The following is a 19,192-nucleotide window of genomic DNA, read 5'->3' on the forward strand; positions in this document are numbered from 1 at the left end:
AGAACATTAAAGAAGGAGGAAAAAAGGCATTTATTCAAATAGTCTCAATCAAAGAGTTTCACAGCACATAATCTATAAAATGTCATTTTGATTGATTCCAAAAGCTGGAGACAGCTCGTTTATGGACTTTTGTTACAGAGAAATCATACTTAATATGTGTGGTGAAACCATGCAAACTCTCATTTACTTTGGCTAAATACAAAGTAAATGAAAATTCCTCAGTTTCCGCCTGATTTAAAAACTTGACACTTAAAATCTGCCAAAGCCTCTCTTTAAAAAATTAACAAAATGTACTTATTTGCTGCACCAGTTCCAAACACATCCAAGCATTCACAAATTCCCTAGTTTTGTAATTATTCCAGCCGAGCATGACGATTAAAATCCCTTTGCCTTTGCTGCCCTCTACTGGTACAAAGTGCCAAAAACGGGTTCATAAACAAGCATCTCAGTTTCATTTGAGAAAGCCAGCACAGTGGATTACACTTGCATTGCAAAATGTTTACATCCAACTCAAGGCTTTCCTTATGATATCTTGCAATACATAAACCAATAATTTAATTCTAAAGTCAACATACATTTGTGAGCTTTTGCGAGAAAGTAACAAAATAAAGTTCCTCTCTTCCTTTCGTTTTTCCCTCCAAACAGCATTTTATCAAATTGCGGCAACATTATACCATATTGATCTTTTGATGCTGGGTTAAAGACATCCAGCCACGTCCACTTCACAAATCCATTTCCCCCTCATCTGTTGCTTTTGCAGTTCCATAATATCCATTGATTAGTTTTCATTGAGTACAGCAGGAGATTGTCCTACCTGAAGGGGGATGCTCCTCCTCAGGACCAAGGTATTCCACACTGCTTACTGTGAGGTTTGGATTCAATGGTCCCCCAAATCCTCCAAGTAAGACCGCACCATCGGAGCAGCAGCCTTGGGTGGTGGAGTTTGGGTCGTGGCATAGAAGGCCACTCGATAATGCTACATCTGTGAATGGAGAATGAAACTGAATGTAGTTCATTTGTTGGTGAGAGTAGTTCACCCATAAGAATACACACACGTGATATAAAGCTAGATAGAATTCGTTTTTAAGTTCTTCCAAATTAGCTTTGAATTTATAGAATAACCAATCAGATTGCAGCTCTTAACTGGACATTGTGTCCAGATAAGAACAGTTATCAGAGAGCAGTTATCAGCAGGATGGGCTGAAAAACACTGCTGCACACCTCTGATGTGACCAACTGTGATTTCCCTAAATGACATTCACTCTTTCTGTCACCTTCATTCCTTAGGGACTAGTAAAAGCGCTATATAAATACAGGCCATTTACCATTTACCATTCATTCAACATCAGTCTCCATTACAGCAAGGCCATCACATTTAGTCTTGTCTTCAGCAAATATTATGCTGCTTTTAAAAGTAGACACACAAGGTGACTCGGGATAAATCAATATTAAGGTCCGTATACTTTGAGTGGATCCTAACATTATGATCGCATCTAAAAAAAAATAAATTAATAAAATTAATAGAAAATAAACATTAAATGCATTTTTGCAGCAGCAGCAATCTGATATCGTAGCCATTACATTTTAGCCTCGAAATTTGAAGATGGTTGTCATGCAGCTATTAATTTGCCCTATACAGATTTTGCTCACTCTGCTTATATTTTAAAACAAAATACAATGTTTATAATTAACTTTTTTTAAGTTTAAAATAGTTAAATAAAATTAAAAGTGGGTATCAATTTTTTTTAAAATTTAGAAATAATAAATCAAAATATAATAAATATTAAATATTGTTTAATAAATGAAATTTTATACATTTTGTATTTAGCTTTTGGGATTGTTGTAAGACCGGGATGACTGTAAGTGATTTGCTTTCATAAAGTGTTTATAATTGTAATGTCTGCCCTGAACTTTTAACTGGCCGCTGAAAAATTCTTGTCCGTGTTATTAAAAAGAGACTTGAACAAATGTTGAGAGTAATAAAAACTAAACTAAAATGAATGATTTTAAAAGATAGAAACTATAACTCTACTAACAAATCAATATATTCAATTATGAAAAAGTTTAAAATCCTTTCTCTTGTACAGCAGGCAAAATATTCCAGCCAGATGGCTACAAGTCTTTGGGGACTCTGGTAATATGTTTTCTAATAACAACATCTGATGTTTACCACTGTGACTAACTGAAATGTAAAAGTAAAAAATATGATATAAAAAACAGGAGATTATTGATGCGAAACACTGAAACATAGTTTAAAACATTCAACTTTGATATGTGATGCAATGCAAGAAAAAATATTCTAATTGACATTATGTCACACCTACAGCTTTGCTCTTATAACAATCATCTGATTCAGTGAGAGTAAGATTAAAAGACATGTATCAGGTCTTTCCTTAGTATGAACCATGTTGTGCTTCTCATCTATGTGGCTTAAATAAAAAAAATAAAAAATTATGCATTTTTTGCAGGTTTCATCGTGTACGAAACCTGGAAATACAAACACATGTTCTCATCTTACCTGTGGAACTCTGCTTGAGCTTCTCGTTTTTCTTTTTCCTCCACTTCCAGGGCTTGAAGATGCGCCCCAGGGTGGCCAGCTTGCTGTTACGTCGGATTGGCGGTGTGTGCACCCCAGTCACCAAGCAACCGGTCCTCAGCACCCTCTGCTGGTCCACCACATCTACTGCATGATGACAGAGGGTGGAGAGGTTTTACAGCAAGCGAAATGAGTTGAGGACAGAGTGGGTGGGGATTTGAAGGTGAATGAAACAGAAAAAAAGAAGGCAAAGAAAAGTCAAAGGGGAAAAGGGGTGGAGGTGAGAGATGAAACAGAGAGAGAGAGGGAAAGAGAGGAGCAAGGGCCCAATTAGTATGCTCACCTTAGTGAATAAACCATGATAGAGTCCAAGTGCTGTGAACAGATTGAATTAGAAAGACTAATTTGATCAAGGCACGCTCCCTGATGGCTGCTATTTCCCTGTGAATCCCCTCCCACCCAGCCGTACGTCATGCATCAAAATAAATCTCTCTCACAGTCCAAGATATGGCAAAATATGAAAGCACAGAGACACAGACAGCCTCACAAAACTACAAAAGAAGCATTTCCCCAAAGACCAACAGGTGTGCCAGTTTTGCTCTTTTCCCAAAAACAACAATAGTATCAGATGCCTTTTAACCACTCCTGTGCTTCATGTTGATATGTCACTTGTTGTATCTCACACTGTATGTATATACCTGCAAAATGTTCCATAATGTCCAAAATACAGCTGAGATGCAGTATATTATGTTTTTTGTTACTACCCAAAATACAGGCTTCTCCTAATTTAATTACATGTAAAATTTCCATGTAATTCTATTATACAAGTACAGTGTAAAATTTTACATTTTATAAGATATGGTCAAGTGAAATGAACTTGATTGGTGTACATTTGGTAGCACTGTTGCCTCATCTGGCCGTGGCCTTTCTGGGTGGAGTTCTCTCTAAGCACTCCAGCTTCCTCATGCAGTTAGTAGGATTGGGTCAATTGGTGTTTTTCTAAATTGACCAATAGGTGTGACTGTGAGTGTGAATGGTTTCTTTCTCTCTGTGTCAGCTCTGAGTCAGATTGGCGATCTGTCCAGGGTGTACCCCGCCTCTCACCCTATGGTAGCTGGGATATGCTCCAGCACCCCTCGCAACCCTGATAAGGAGAAAATGAATGAGAATGGATGGATGGTGTACATTTAATTTATACCAAGCACATTTTCCTTTGATTTTATATATTTCAGTTGCATTTTAAAAAAATGCTTCATTTGTATTTTGTACATCTGTATTTTGTCTTGATCGTCCTATAAAGACATGATACTTTAATACTATGTAGACTCTTGTCTGTTTACATTGTGTCTGAGGCTGGTGAACCATGTGCTTGTGTGTTTGTGTTGAGTTCTGCAAGCAAAAAATGATACTGAATGAAACAAACAAACAAACATCTAATTTTTAAAAGATAAAAAAAAAAAACAGTTTTAGAAACAAATTAAAACATATGGTAGCAATCGACACGGTCCATGACTGTAACGATTTATTTATTGTGGTAAATGAGTTGTCCCTATTGACTGTGGCGCTCTGCGCATCCTTCTTAAAGGAAGTTTGTATTTTGAATGAACGGCGGCGGCTATGACTCATGTCTGGAAAAGTGTGGGTCTACAGATTCATGTGCGCATATTGCTGCTGGCTTGCCTGCAATTTTTTACAAAGAGAGCCAAGAAAGCAGAAATATGCTATATGTGCTATGTGTTTAAGAGCTACATGCGTCATTGTGACAAAAATGAAGCAATATCTGCCTTCGCAATGCCGGGAGCGTTGTTCAAACAATCAGCTGAGGAGGAGGCAAGGATTTGTGATAAAGGAGGTTTGGGGGGAAGAGGGGGGATTTGGAGAGTGGCTCAGGGTGTGATGTGGAGTACAGTGATGGAGGAGGGTGGATACAGCTGACTCTGTTTCAACCCTCTTTTTTTTTTTGCAGCCCTTGCTTCTTTCTTGAAGCACATGGGTAGGGAGAAGAAAGTGAAAAGCAGGCAGTGGTTGGGGGAAGGAAAATAGAAGAGGAGAGGCAAAATAAGGAGAATAAGAAGCAAGAGAAGACCAATAAAAAAAGAAAAAGAAGAGAAGGAGGTTAGAAAAACAGTAAAAGAACAAATTTAAAAACTGAACACTGACAGAACAGGGGTCGTAAAAAGGCAATGGTGAGGGACATATGAAAGAAGCAAATTTCTAGTTTGGCATCTTGTCCCTAAAAGTTCCTGGAAACAGGTCAGTTGACCATCCATCTCGGCGTCTCATCATCACCACTGTCACACATGCAGCGTTGCAAATGTGGTGCCGCACGCAAAATCCAGGTCAAGCTGGAAGGAAATGCACCCAGTCGCTCAGAGAGAGAGAAAAAAAGCTTAAGAGGAGAGGGGGAGTAGGAGGGGTATGTCTGCGTTAGGGGGAGAGTGTGTGTGTGTTTGAGGAGAGAGAAGAGAAGGGGAGAGGAGGTGGGGTCAGGCCCGCTGCTGTTGCTATGGCGACCACATCCAGATGCTGCCGCAGCAGTGGGTGCCGGGTGGACGGGGGAGGAGCAAGTCAGGCCGAAGCAGAGGAGAGGAGGAGAGAGAAGAGGGGAGAGGAGCCCCCTATACAGACACTGCCACATCTAAAGCCAGTGGCGGCACCCAGTGCATTGTGGGTAGATGGTGAAGCCACATGGAGGACGAGATGTGTCTGCATTTTGAAAGAGGGAAGGAGATGAGGGGAGGAGGAGAGAGGGGTGGTGGGGGGTGGGGATTCCAGGGAGAAGAAGAGGCGAAAAGAAGAGATGGGAGGGGGGAGAGGGGGGTCTGTTGCTATACGGAAGAGCTTGCAGTAGAACCCGGCCTCGTCCAATCACAGAGCAGCTATTTATAATGCATATCAAGTAACTGTTCATTTTTCATAGAGGGGGTGGTTATTCAGGGAAAATGACAGGAGTCTGGCGAAAGCGCGAGAATTAGGTGAAAACACATGCGTGCACGTTGAGATTTCCTTTATCCGCTGAATGGGAATGCATCGAAATGTGTGTCAGATAAGCATGAATGGACGACATGCACCGTGTGGGGATGATGCGCAATTTTAATTACTATGCTAATGTAAATAGGATTTATTAAATCCATGTGTCATGCTCATGCAGGGGACCAGTCAGTCGTTTGCTGTGCGCCTGCCTGCAACTTCAACGCGAGGCTGCACACAGTGTAATTCCAATCATGTGCCGGCATCTCATAAACCTCCTGACCTTAGGAGTACAGGTAAATATAACCTACAAATGGTAGACTCTAAACAGCATCAGTGAAGTCTGAATTCAGAAATGATTTAGGAGTGGGAAAAGGAAGGCAATATGATAATGTCACTTGGAAAGGAAACTAAAAAACAGCGCTTTAGTGTGCCACTGGGGACTACACCCCACTTAACCAGTTTGTCAGCACATTCTGGAGCAAAAGATATCACCCACCCACACACACACACACACACACACACACACACACACACACACACACACACACACACACACACACACACACACACACATCTCTATGTGTACACACATATAGAGTCCCTAGTTGAGAAGAACCAATTATTTTAAAATAGAAAGTAAAAAATTAAAGTGCAACTATAAATAAATCCCAAACATTTAATGTTATGCTCTCACACTGATAACCACGAAGCAAAAGAGCATCAGTGAGCAATAAATACAACTCTGAAGCTTTTTGTGAGCTATTGAATGAAACTGATTCATTCTGGGTAGTAAGATAATATCAATGACATAGTTTCGGCAGTGAGGTTACATGAGGCAAAGCCTTGCTTTGCTAAATACACCCGATCTGCTCACTCAGTGACACTGACACTGACACAAATCAAAATAGAAGTGCACTGCACAATTAAGGCAACAGTAACTAAGAATCAAACTGTGCCAATAATAGTTTGTGTTAATTCACTGCGTTACAGCTAAGACTGCTTATTTTACAGGCAGGTGTTTAAACCTGGAATGCCAATGCTGAAAAGGCCTTGAAGTGAGGGAGAAAATACGGTTTGTCCATCATGTTACAATTTTAAGTTACAACTCAAACAGCAAAATGTGTGTGTCTAATATTTGGGACACAATGTTGGTCCACACTACATCAGAATCAAATTTTTTTTTACCATGTATCCATCAGAAGATAGATACACTGTGCTCATAATTGGATATATGTGGTCAGCAACAATAACCAGGTCAGCTGTGACATTTAAATGATGCCCATTTTTGACCCAAAGTATGTCAAGATAATATCCCCGAACCCATTACACAACCACCACTAGCCTGAACCGTTCATTCAAGAAAGATAGATCCATGCTTTCATGTTGCTGACGGTAAATGCTGACACTACCATCTGAATGTTGCAGCAGAACTCGAGGCTCATCAGACCAGGCAACAAAAGGTATCCGGTAAGGTCATCTGCTGCTGTAACATATCTGCAGCAGATGTGCTAAGGGTTCACTGCGTTGTGCATTCAGGGATGCTGTTCTGCATACCTTGGTTGTAAGTGGTTATTTTTGTTATATTTGCCTTCCTATAACCTCAAAGCAGTCTAGTCATTCTCCTTTGACCGCCAACATCAACAAGAACTTTTCACCCCGAGAACTGCTGCTCACTAGAATTTTTTTTCCTCTGTAAATCCCAGACATGGTTGTGCATGAAAATCCCAGTAGATCAGCAGCTTCTGAAACACTCAGACTAACCTGACTAGAACCAACAACATTCAAAGTCGCTTAAATCAAGTTTCTTCCCCATTTCTGATTCTCAATTATAACTTAAACAGGTTGTCTTGACCATGTCTACATGCATAAATGCTCCTGCCATGTGATTGGCTGTTTAAATACTTGCACTAATGAGAAGCTAAACACGTGTGCTTAAAAAAGAGTCCTTTGAGTGTACAATACAATGACTAAAGGCCCAATACCTGCCCCACCAAATGCTATTTTAATTAGAAAAACTTGATAGTCTGCATTTTAGTATGTTGGCATGTTTATGATTGAAACATTATGACTCTCATTAGTACACTGCTCAAAATACTGTGAACATCTCAGAACCAAATCTTTAGCATTGGTTGTCACCACACAGCTATAATATATGTGAGCTTCACTGGCCTTATCACATACATCAAACCTCCCCCTTGGTGTCTATCATCCCTGCAGACCATACAGAGTCTCATTGTGAACGGACAGTGTGCCCTTGAATGGAGCACCTCCTTACCACGCCAGCTAACCTCATCGCTTTACCCCCCTGGCTTTACAACTGTGCTGCCATCTGTTTGTAGCCCCTCTGCCTCAGGCCACAGTCAGGGCACACAGCTATCATCTCGCAGGGAGAAAGTGAGGAGCAGAAGGGCTGAAGCAACATACAATGACCAGAGTGTGAATGAGAGGGAAAGGCTGAGACCAAGAATGGCAGCGGTCAGCTATACTTAAAGAGGAAAAAAGGAAAGCATTATGAACATGTCCAGAAGATGACTCTATTCATGCTTCCCCAGGCATGCCACAGACAGATTATTTCTTAGCTCTCTTTATTCTAAGAAACATATTTTGCGTCTACATTGACCCCTGACTCAAAGGAAATGGCACAATGTGCAGATTTACAACATTAGTATCCTCCTGATTGACCTACAGCAGTACTAAATAATACATTTAGAAATGATCAAAACAGCATTCTTGTTTTGCCGATAGCTTCAACAGTGAGCACATTTTGCACCCCGACCACCACTAAGGACACAGAGGTCATGTCTTTGTTATCTTCTTTCCTTGTTTGCCCTTTTTCATTTTTCATACAATACACTTCATTAGACATGACAGAGTCATCATTTCCGTAATGAAAGCCATATCTAAGAAGCAGTATTCTCATTTTTACCAACTAATAAATTTTTAGCATGTTTATGCTCTACTGATTGATCCATTTTAACCCTGGTAAATAAGTTCTGGCCTAAAGGTTTAATTAGATAAAAGCGTCAGTCTGACGCGTATGTGGTGTACTGTAACTTGTTTGGGAATATAACGTGTCTGGGGAAACGGGGTATCGTGGTGCAAAGCTGCAAAGGTCAAGTCTCTAGATCATCAAAGCAATTATAGCCAAAGTGTGAAACACCAGCGTGTGGGCATCAAGCGAGCGAAATGATGTCAGTGAGTCCGGGAGCCAATAGAAAATGCCCGAGGCCCTTCTTTATTACCATATGTTAGAGCTGAGAATGGGGACTGGTGGGTGGCTTTGCTTGTAAGCCGTTGCTGCATCATCAACAAGGAACTAAGAGTTTAGTTTATTTTCACTTTCTGATGAAAGGCTGCTCCTCTGTTTTCACTGTTTCTACTTCCATCTGTTTAGATTTACACGAGCGCTATCAGGCGCACAGATGTTAGACTGGGCACAAACGTACTGGCATTTTGGTGCTGATTGCTGTAAGGTTCCCTGTCGCGTCTGATTACCAGTGAGTATATGCTAATATCTGTGTGACATTATATTATTAAAAAAAAACCTTTAAATAAAGGTGCATTCCCTCAGTGTTAGGACTACTAAGCATAAACTCTGTCATATATCGTCTTTTAATTGTCCCACAGGAACCTTTGTCAAGTGTGAAAATAAAGACTCCTAGTGACATCATCAGGGTTATGTGGATTCAGCTTGGAGCCTCAAAAGCGATGTGTGTCAGTGATGCCTAGTTCATTTTAACAGTATCTGAGACTCTGCTGTGTAGCTGAGCATTTCTAATAAAATCGGTGTACACAGGGCTGAAAACTTTACTAAAATATTGTATCACTATAACACACCTTTGAAACTGTGTCCCATGTTCTGAGAACACAAGCAAATGACACAACATACACTGACAATCATCAAGCTTGAACATATTTGTTGTCACTGAGGAGTAAAGTTAGAGAGAATGTAGAAACTGCAACCCAAAAAAACAAACCAGGCTATCTTTGACTGTGAAAACCTCCATGTATCTATCGCATCCACCCAGTGGGCTGGAAATGTCCCTGCTAAAAGTGTGTTTCCTGTTGCCCACACAACAGGGGGAGCCTCAGAAAATTTCATGCCAACCTTCACTCCAGAGAACTACCAAATAAAGGAAGAGAACCCATCCAGGCATGCTTCATATTCATATTTAAGTTTTGGGCCACGTTCCCTATACCGATCCCAAGAAACGTCACTTCAGTGTTCAGAAAGCTTCCCTCCAATCACGTAATGGAAGTCTTGGTTCACCCTTTGCACCTTGGGCTGCTCCTTCAGTCTACCACATTAATCTAACAAACTGGGAGATTCATATTGACTCCTTTAGCTCCTTTTACATCTTCATAAGTGCTGCTTGGAAAAGACTTTCCTCTTCACAGGGTGATTATTTAATTATAAAATTAAACTTCCCCTTCCTGCTGAATGCCTCAAATTCACAGGCAGCCTTGCGTTTAGAAAGACTCGTGTTTAAAAAGATCACAGTTTCAGTATAGAGTGCGTCTCTCAAGTGCTTTACGCAAACTTGAACAATAACTTGAGTAATCGCTTACTCAATGATGTAACACTTTTCGCCACAAAAGTTTTTGCACAGGTGTGTCAGAGGAGGTGCAGTTAGTTAGCAACTCAAGCAGCAGACACAGGCGGGTGAACTTTATTGCCATTATTTCCACAGATTTGGGCTCTGTTCATGAAAATGTAATACAAAGCATGTCGAGTGTGTCATTGAGATGGAGAAGGAGAGCCCAAAGTTTTTCTGTCTGCACTTGCTGTTAGCCCGTCTCCGCTGGGCTCTCATTGCTCTGCTGGGAGGAGAGCACAAGCATGAAAGACAATGGGAGGTGCACAGAGGAACAGCACAATTCACCACTGTTAGCACTGTAATTTCCAAACACGTCCCACATTCGGATCCCCTCGTGTGTGTGTGGGATGGTTTGGGCTTAAATGGAAAGCAGAACAGGGAACCACAGTATACAATAGTTTGCCCAAAGCAGCAACTTTTCAAGGGAAGCACAAAACCAAATTAAACATACAACACTTCCTACCATGTTATTGATGGGAAAGCAGGTTTACATCCCATGTCCTGGACTTCATAAAGGGTTTTGCAGGCAAAGGATCAACAGTAGAAAAACAGCACTTTTTTGTGACGACAGATTGTGCAGACACGAGTCAATGCGCTAACTGTCCTGTAGCCCCATTTGCCATGGACATATGGACTACTTAAACAGGCCAGACATGTTCACATTTTTCATTATTCCAAGAAATAGCCATGTCAACAATCATCTCATGCATGTTATGGAAAACTATTCAAGGGCACAAGATTCAATAAATGCATTGCCTTTTGGTTGTGAAGAGAGAGATGAGGGTATGAAATATGCACATTAAAATAATAATTAAACAGCAACCCTATAACCTTAGCAGATTAAACCTCTACTCCTTTCTTGGTTTTTGAGAAGATTTCATGGGTTGTTTTGTTTTGCAGGCTCACCATATAGAAAGATGGTTTCTAAATTTCCTATGATATAATACAAGAAGAAAAAAGCAGCATGGTTGTAGCAAAAAGTAATCAAATCTGCAGTACAGTCTGGTCAGAGAGTTGTATGGGACTGGCAGCATAGGAAAATTGTCAACAAAAGATTTTGTCCAGTTACTGAAACACATTCATTAGTGTGATCACACAAGCTTCACAGCAGTTGCTCTGTGCCACAGGGACGCTGTGGTGGTGTAAAAAAGGCATTACTGTATCTGGTAGCTAAAAAAGGTGTGGGCTCAATGACGAATCTGTGTTTATTAAGAAATTGCTAGAAGCCACTCAGTTATCAATAACAGCCAAGTCACCGTACTGGGCTGGCCACAGTTCTAATAGTAGTTTTAATGGGATTGGATTTGAGCTTTTGGCTTGCAAACTGTAGATGTATCCGATGATTACATTAAGTGGAATTTGTGCCTCAAACTGCACAATGTGCTTTCCTCATTAATGTGTCGCTGCAAAAAGTATATATATAAAATTTTAAAAAAGAGGAAAGAAAGAAAAACTGGTAAAAAAAACAAAAACATGCTGGGCTTCTTTCCCAGCAGATCAAGGGCTCAGTTGAGTCAAAGCATTTGAGATCCAGGACAGACTTATCAGCACACAGAACACGGCTCTGCTCAGTTCAGCAGCCTGCCGCAATGCAAAGACTGGCTCTGTCCGTGGTGCTGAAACTCACCCTGGTGTAATACATCAGAGTCAAGTTTGAGATCTCTCGCCATTTGTCTTTTTGCATCATACTGTTTGACAGTTTGAATTCTTAGTCTGAAAATTAGTCACCGCTATCCCGTCAAAATCACTAACACTGTAACAAAAGTAGAAAGCCTTGTTTTCAGCTGTCACTCAACAAATGATTTCCATTTTTTTTTCTTATTTAATCAGTTTGCCAGAATAAATGCCTGCCAGTTGACTAACCGATTAAACCTTTCTGTGTCATAGATGGAAATGACAGTTTTGCGAGACTCATCAGTCAATAATGACAACAATTATGATCACGCATAAGCGCTAAACTATAAACTGCTCATGCTGCTTTGGGCTGCTGATATTTTCATTCATGATGACGATTGGCTAGAAAATGTGTAACCATGGGCTTTGGAAATTTCTAGAAGGTAGACGTTTAAGGCGTGACGTCTACTGTCACTATCAGCTAGATTACATGTCATCTTAGTTACGTCTACATTTAGATGGCTTCCCAATGCGAGGGTGCAGACCTGAGCGGCTTCTCAAGTAGTTAATTTACACACTCCAAAAAGTTGTCACAGTACGGAATAGAAAATAGTAAATATGTTGGATTTTGACTGCGTGACGAGTGTCACTTATATATACGGCTTTGCTCAAAGTCACAGGGTGCAGTTTCTGAACTTCAAACCTTTTCAAAATAACCAAAACTTGAATTTACCTCAATCCCTGACAGATAACCTCAGTATAAATAAATGTGTGAAACTTTTTGTTCACTGGAACTCAAAGCAGAGTATAAATGGGATCTTCTTTAGCTTTAGCCCAATTTAAAACAAATTATAAAGACTAATCATTGACTTATGAAACTTTCATTTTGTGTTTCATCTGGTATGTTTATGTGTTTGTATTAAAGCCCATCACAGAAACAAGGTAAAGTTCAACACCGTGGTATTAAAAAGTGACAAACGGAAAAGCGAGTAACCTGTGAACCAAAGTACCAAAGTGGATAAACATACAGTCAGACTCTCTAACCTCCACTCGCTTTTTTTATACTCACTCACTGTCTGACTGACAGCACAATGAAATGCTTTAATTCATTTTCTTTTTATGACTGTATTCCTTCTAGTACAGTTATCTGATCTGGCTATGCATTTAATTTACCATCTCCTGAGTGGCCCTGGCAGAGAGTGTTCAATAATGCTGTACTGTAAGTGGCTATCAAACAGCCTCAAACCACTTTCCCTCCTCTCTGTGGTGGTTCAATGTCTGTCACTTTGCCATAACATCATACCTCCATTGTGTTAGGTACACGAGCTTTACCTACTTTTAGTTTATCTTTGTACTTCCCTACTCCATCACATGTGCTTAGTTTCTTCCTGCTTTCTGTGCTTCTCTGTCACAGACAAGAGCTTTTTTGTGTTGTTGACGGGGCCCAGGACTCGCCTCTTCTCACTTCACTGATCTCAGACTGAGTCTGGCAAATTTGATAGGGAAGAAAGAAGCTGGGGATATGAGCAGGTGTGACGGGTGCAATGCATGACTTTATGTCTGCGTGTGTGTAAGAGAGAGAGGGGGCTCTGATGTGAATGCTGCCAATTCAGTGATGCTGAAACAAGCCAGACAAGACTTTATAGAGCAGCTTTCTTTTTTGTGTCATCCAGTGTTACTTAAAAGGGACACCCTAACAATTTAATCACTCACTTCCTGACATGGCTGACAACAGTGTGAGACAGACTTTTAAAAGAACAGATCTGACTGATGAGTAGTCCAATAGATCTTCACTTTTATCCTCTATCAGGGGTGACGCATGTCCACGTTACTACTACTGATCATTCCTCAAAGCAGAGAAGTTTCAAGTTCACCACATCAATCAATTATCAATTGATGAGACAATATAAACATTTATAAAGCCTTAAACCCGACACTCCTCTTATTTTGTGTCTTTAATATAAATGTTTTTAGGTTTTCAATGGCTTCTCACACTAAACAATCAACTTTATATTTGCCATTGTGGGCTCTGGGAAGCAACAATGAGAATGATTTTTAGTGTTTTGTTAAATTTTATTCATTTAAAAAAATGATTGAAAAATAGATTAAGATCAGTGATGAGAACCATTAGCCGCAGTCCTGAAGAAAGATGAAACCTAAATTACATTTTTGATTTTCGAGCTTGATAACTGAACATACTGGCAAAGAGTTTCCAGACAAGTAACTGTAACTAGATTTAATAAATTCTGTCAAAAGCTTTTGAAGTTCAACAGCTCAGTTACTTCTTAAAACAGAATAATTGCTACGATGCCTTCCAGTCAGGTTTTAGACAGAACCACAGCACTGAAACCGCTCTGACCAAAGTGTTTAATGACATATGTCTGAATACAGACAGCGGAAAAATGTCAGTCCTAGTTTTACTGGATCTCAGTGCAGCATTTGATACAGTTGACCACAACATATTACTCAAACGACTGGAGAACTGGGCAGGTCTTTCAGGAACTGTACTAAACTGGTTCAAAAAATACTTAGAAAACAGGAAATACTTTGTATCAATAGGTAACTTCACATCTGAGCAGACAAGTATCACATGTGGAGTTCCCCAAGGTTCCATCTTGGGACCCCTTCTGTTTAACATCTACATGCTCCCACTGGCACAGATTATAAACAACAACAAAATAAACTATCACAGCTATGCAAATGACACACAAATATATATCACAATGTCACCAGGAGACCGAGGCCCTGTACAGGCTCTTGGTAAATGCATTGAGGAAATTAATGACTGGTTGTGCCACAATTTTCTCCAGCTAAACAAAAACAAAACTGAAGTAATAGTCTTTGGCGCCAAAGAAAAACGATTACAGGTCACCAGAGAACTTCAATCTATACACCTAAAAATCACAAACCAGGCGAGAAATTTGGGTGTAGTGATGGATGCAGACCTAAACTTAGAAAAACACATTAAGACAATAACAAAGTCAGCTTACTATCACCTCAAGAATATATCAAGGATAAAAGATCTGATGTCTCAACAGGACCTGGAAAAACTAGTCCATGCATTCATTTTTAGTAGGCTTGATTACTGTAACAGCATCTTTACAGGTCTACCTAAAAAATCAGTCAGACAACTACAGCTCATTCAGAACTCTGCTGCTCGAGTCCTCACTAAGACCAAAAAAGTGGACCACATCAGTCCAGCTCTGAGGTCTTTACACTGGCTGCCTGTCCGTCAGAGGATAGACTTTAAAGTTCTGATACTGGTCTATAAAGCTCTGAATGGATTAGGACCAAAATACATCAATGACCTCCTGACCCAGTATGAACCTTCCAGATCCCTCAGGTCATCTGGATCCGGTCTTTTATCAGTTCCCAGAGTCAGAACCAGACACGGAGAAGCTGCATTCAGCTTTTATGCTCCTTATATCTGGAACAAACTCCCAGAAAGCCTCAGATCAGCTGAAACACTCAGTTTATTTAAATCCAGGTTGAAGACTCACCTGTTCTCAGCTGCATTTGAATAAAGCACCAAATCCACACTTTTAAGCTTAAATTTCAAAACTTACTTTTAACTACTGATTTTATCTACTGTTCTGATTTTATCTGTTCTGATTTTATATACTGTTTTGTTTGTTTGTTTGTTTGTTTGTTTGTTTGTTTGTTAATTAGTTAGTTAGTTTATTTGCTTGTTTTAATCAATTTTAAATCATGCTTTTTATTTGTTCTTGTTTCTAATGTCTCTGTAAAGCACTTTGAATCACCTTGTTGTTGAATTGTGCTATACAAATAAACTTGCCTTGCCTTGCCTTGCCTTGAAGTCTTTGCAAGTTCATTTTTATGTTTGTCGAAATGAACATTTAACTAAAAGGAACAGTTCAATTAACTAAATTGGCTTAAACATCTGAGGTAATTATCAATGAGGAAAATGATAGAGGAAAAAAAATCTGGCATATCAGCATTCTTGGTTTAACTGCATCACTTTAGGGTCTGTATAGGGTCTGTATAGGATCTGTGGAACGCTGTAGAGGTCTTCCAGCCAGAGCCACACAGTCACTGCCTGCAACTGGTCTCTTACAGCCTATCCATCATCTCGCTGTGGCCAGTTTGCAATTAGGATAACATCTTGGCTTTCTTTCAATAAAAGCTGCCACCTCCTCCTTTCTTTCTCTCTCCTCCATCTCCTCTCTGCCTCACTAGTTTAGCCTCCTTCTCCTTTTCTCCCCGGCATTTTTTTTCCTTTTTCTGCTTTCTTGCGAAATGTATTTCCACTGCTCCACAGAGTCGATGCCAAAAGGAGTTCTCTCTCTTAAATTTTTTACCCTTCACAACATAGTGCATGCAACTTCCTGAACTCAATTTAACCCCGGCCTTTAGAGGCTTAATAGCTCCATCACATGCTGCCTTTACCCTGGGGTCTCTGATAGGTGCACGGGGCTTTTCGACTCTTTGTTCTCAAAAGGGTGACTGTCTTTTCTAGCACACACTGTGATTTTTTTTCTTTCCACATCTGCGCAAACCTGCTACATCTTCTGCAAATGAATGCATACATGGATTGAATTGCCAAAAAAAACCACACAGGCGCACGGGTGTCAGCCGTAGCAACACATGGCCCAAACAACAGCCGCACTAACACATGGCTCAAACATTGTCAAATGCCTAATCTGCTCCCGCATCCACAGGGAGCATGCATGATGTAGGACTTCTGCTGCTGTCGTCATTTAATGCGCTCCATTTTCGGGGGGAACTGGGAGACTGTAAAGGCATCTATGGAGAGCAGAGCTCAACAAAGCATCTGCATGCAACATATCTCCTTAGCTCACCACTCAGCAGTTGTGGATCCTAAATGTGACAGAATTGTTAGCACAGTGTTCATTTTGGTTCCAAATGAAGAAAGGACTTTTTTTTCTTTTACATAAGGCTAACATGACTTTTTTGTGGCCTGATTTGGTTTGAAGGAGAAAAAGCAATGAATTTAGTTGGTATACTGTGATGACTTGGTATAAGCATGAGATCCCATCATCACCGTTTTTTAACACGAAGAGACTAAATGACTAATAGACTTCTCAGTTTTTTAAGCGGCAGTGTTGAGTGATATGATACCTAGGGATGGGAATTGAGAACCGGTTCTTGGTAGCCATTATGGACATTACTTTTATTTTTATCTTACACATGGACAAGAGCGTGATGGTAAAGTGTAAACTGCATCTAGGACAGAAACAGCTGCATTATGTTGCTAACATAACGTCAGCACTTCGCAAGCACCTGCACAGACAGCACGCTAACACTAAGCTAGCCAAACAGCAAGCTAAGACTAAGCTAGCCAAGAACCCAGAGTGCTGATAAAGCTCAGTAAAGGCTGACCCCAGCCCAGCAACCAGGCCCTGAACTTTAACAGGTAATAAACTCATGTTTTAGTAGAATCACTGTGGCAATTGTTTTAAAGTGTCTTTTTGCTGGTTTTCATCTTTGCTTTTTGCTGTCAGCTTTGTGTTCTACTAAGAGAAAGATCATGTGTGTGTCCTTGTTGGGATAGGGATTTGTGTTGAGTTACTTTCTTGAGTAATGACCCCAACACTGATCACAACAAAGAGGGGAAATACCTGCGCAAATATCAGACCACACAGCATACATTAATGTGAACAGATGTAATGTCTTTGATATTCTGCTTAGAGATTGTGTTGACTCTCAAAGCCGAGCTAATGATATCCCAAAGAGAATCGATAGGTGACTCTGATAACGGAGTCGCAATCGCTAAATTCTTATGAATTCCCATCCTTAATGATACCCAATACTAAATGTTAATGATAGTAATTCATGATAGTAAGAATCATTATTTTAATTTTAAAACTGGTGGAAAAGATTTGAATATTTGAAGCCCATGGTTTCTACAGTGACTGTGCTGAGAGCCTGAGAGTTTTCTGTGTTTAAGGCAGCAAAGCTTTTTTTCCCCCCTCCATAGGGATTTATAGTGAAATCTTTGTGAGGGCCACAGGTCTTCGGATTTCTGATGTACAAAGTTTCTTTCAACAGGTGGATGTTGCCACTGTAAGTAAAAAACAGCTCCCGACTTTGATGTTCCCACATCTGATCTTTACTTTATGCTCAGTGCAGTCTGGTTGGAATTTTCCCGTGGTTTTATTTACACAGATTTGATGCCATTAGATCCATGTCAGTTGAATTATTATTTGACAAAGATGGATCTCAAGAACCGCTATCATTCTGTAGATGTTTCTTTGAAAATCTAATTATGTCTCATTCTTTGAATGGATTTACTTTGCCAAATGGATCATCATGGCCTTGCCGTATCGGTCCATTTGATCGACCTTTGTTGTTATTATTTATTTTATTTTATTTTCAGTTGTTACAGACGGGACAGACATGACTGAGGGATAGGAAAGGGAGAAAGAAAGATGAAGGAAAAGAAAAACAGAAGGGAAGAGGGACAGTGAGAAAGGGCACTTAAAAAGAGAAAGAAGAGAAAAAAATCTCCTGAATCACCTGTTGAGAGAAAAAGAAGAGAAAACAAGCAAAAAAAACCAAAACAGAGCAACATACTAAACACAACACCATCACGTTAATCTACCTAAGTGTAAACAGCAGTAAATACTAAATATTGAATGTTGTTGTATAGCAAGCAGGACCGACAGCGCACAATGTGCTTGGAAATAGCAGCCAATAAAGGTGTAGTTTATGTCTATGAACAGTGAACACCCGTGTGCACACCTGTGTGGATCAGCGCGCTTGTATTCAAAAGGTTTCCCCGTGTAATGGTCTGCTAGAGGATGTAGAGAGCCATAGCCCTGTCCCCCAGGGCATGAAGCAGGCATGGAGGAGATCCAGGCCCCAGACATCCAGAGGCCCCAGAGTGCGAGAGCCCAAGGAGGACCACCGGAGGGGCATCCGTGCCACCCTCCTGGGAAGAGCTGAGGAGAGCCCCAGATGAGGGGTCACCCAGTAGCCACGGAGCAGAAGCCAGAGGGGGCTGCAGTGGCGTGCCCGCCGGCTCTGCCCCCTTTGCCCCAGAAGAGGCCTGACCGAGCAACAGGCACCAGGCCCCGCCAAGTAGTCACCAGGAGTGAGTTGGTACATACCTGAGCGCCCAGCCCCGGACACCAAGAACCACCAACACACCAACCCCTGAGGGCATCAGTTACCGGCAGGGAGTGTGGTGAGGGGAGATAGGCCTTTGGAGGGCCTGGGAGTTCCCAGAGAGGTGGAGTGTAAGACCCGACCTGACATATAGACACAGACAAACAGGCACACACAGACACAAACATGCATTCCCACCCTCATGCACACTCAGCACTCACCCAACGTAGGGATAGACATACATGGACACTGTACACACAATCACACTCCCCAAACAAACTCTATACCCCAGGTCCAGGTACCCTCGCCCCTGGAGGGGGAAACAGCACCTAGACCCAGGAGATGTCACCCTTTCCCCCGGGGTGGAGGCAAGCAGACCGCC

General features: G+C 40.8%; 1 protein-coding gene across 1 annotated transcript in view; it reads right to left on the bottom strand.

Moving 5' to 3' along the window:
* phactr3a (phosphatase and actin regulator 3a) overlaps positions 1-19,192 on the bottom strand; it is a 34,565-nt gene that overhangs the window by 9,922 nt on the left and 5,451 nt on the right. The window contains exons 2-3 of the mRNA XM_085393984.1: positions 2,519-2,683; positions 815-982 (exon numbers count right to left, since the gene is read on the bottom strand). Coding sequence (XP_085250110.1) covers positions 815-982; positions 2,519-2,683 — 333 coding nt within the window. The remainder of the gene's footprint in view (positions 1-814; positions 983-2,518; positions 2,684-19,192) is intronic.

This window comes from Rhamphochromis longiceps, linkage group LG20 (assembly GCF_057381845.1).
Source record: "Rhamphochromis longiceps isolate RC_006_pf linkage group LG20, R_longiceps_female_GT1.1, whole genome shotgun sequence".
Classification (NCBI taxonomy): domain Eukaryota; kingdom Metazoa; phylum Chordata; class Actinopteri; order Cichliformes; family Cichlidae; genus Rhamphochromis; species Rhamphochromis longiceps.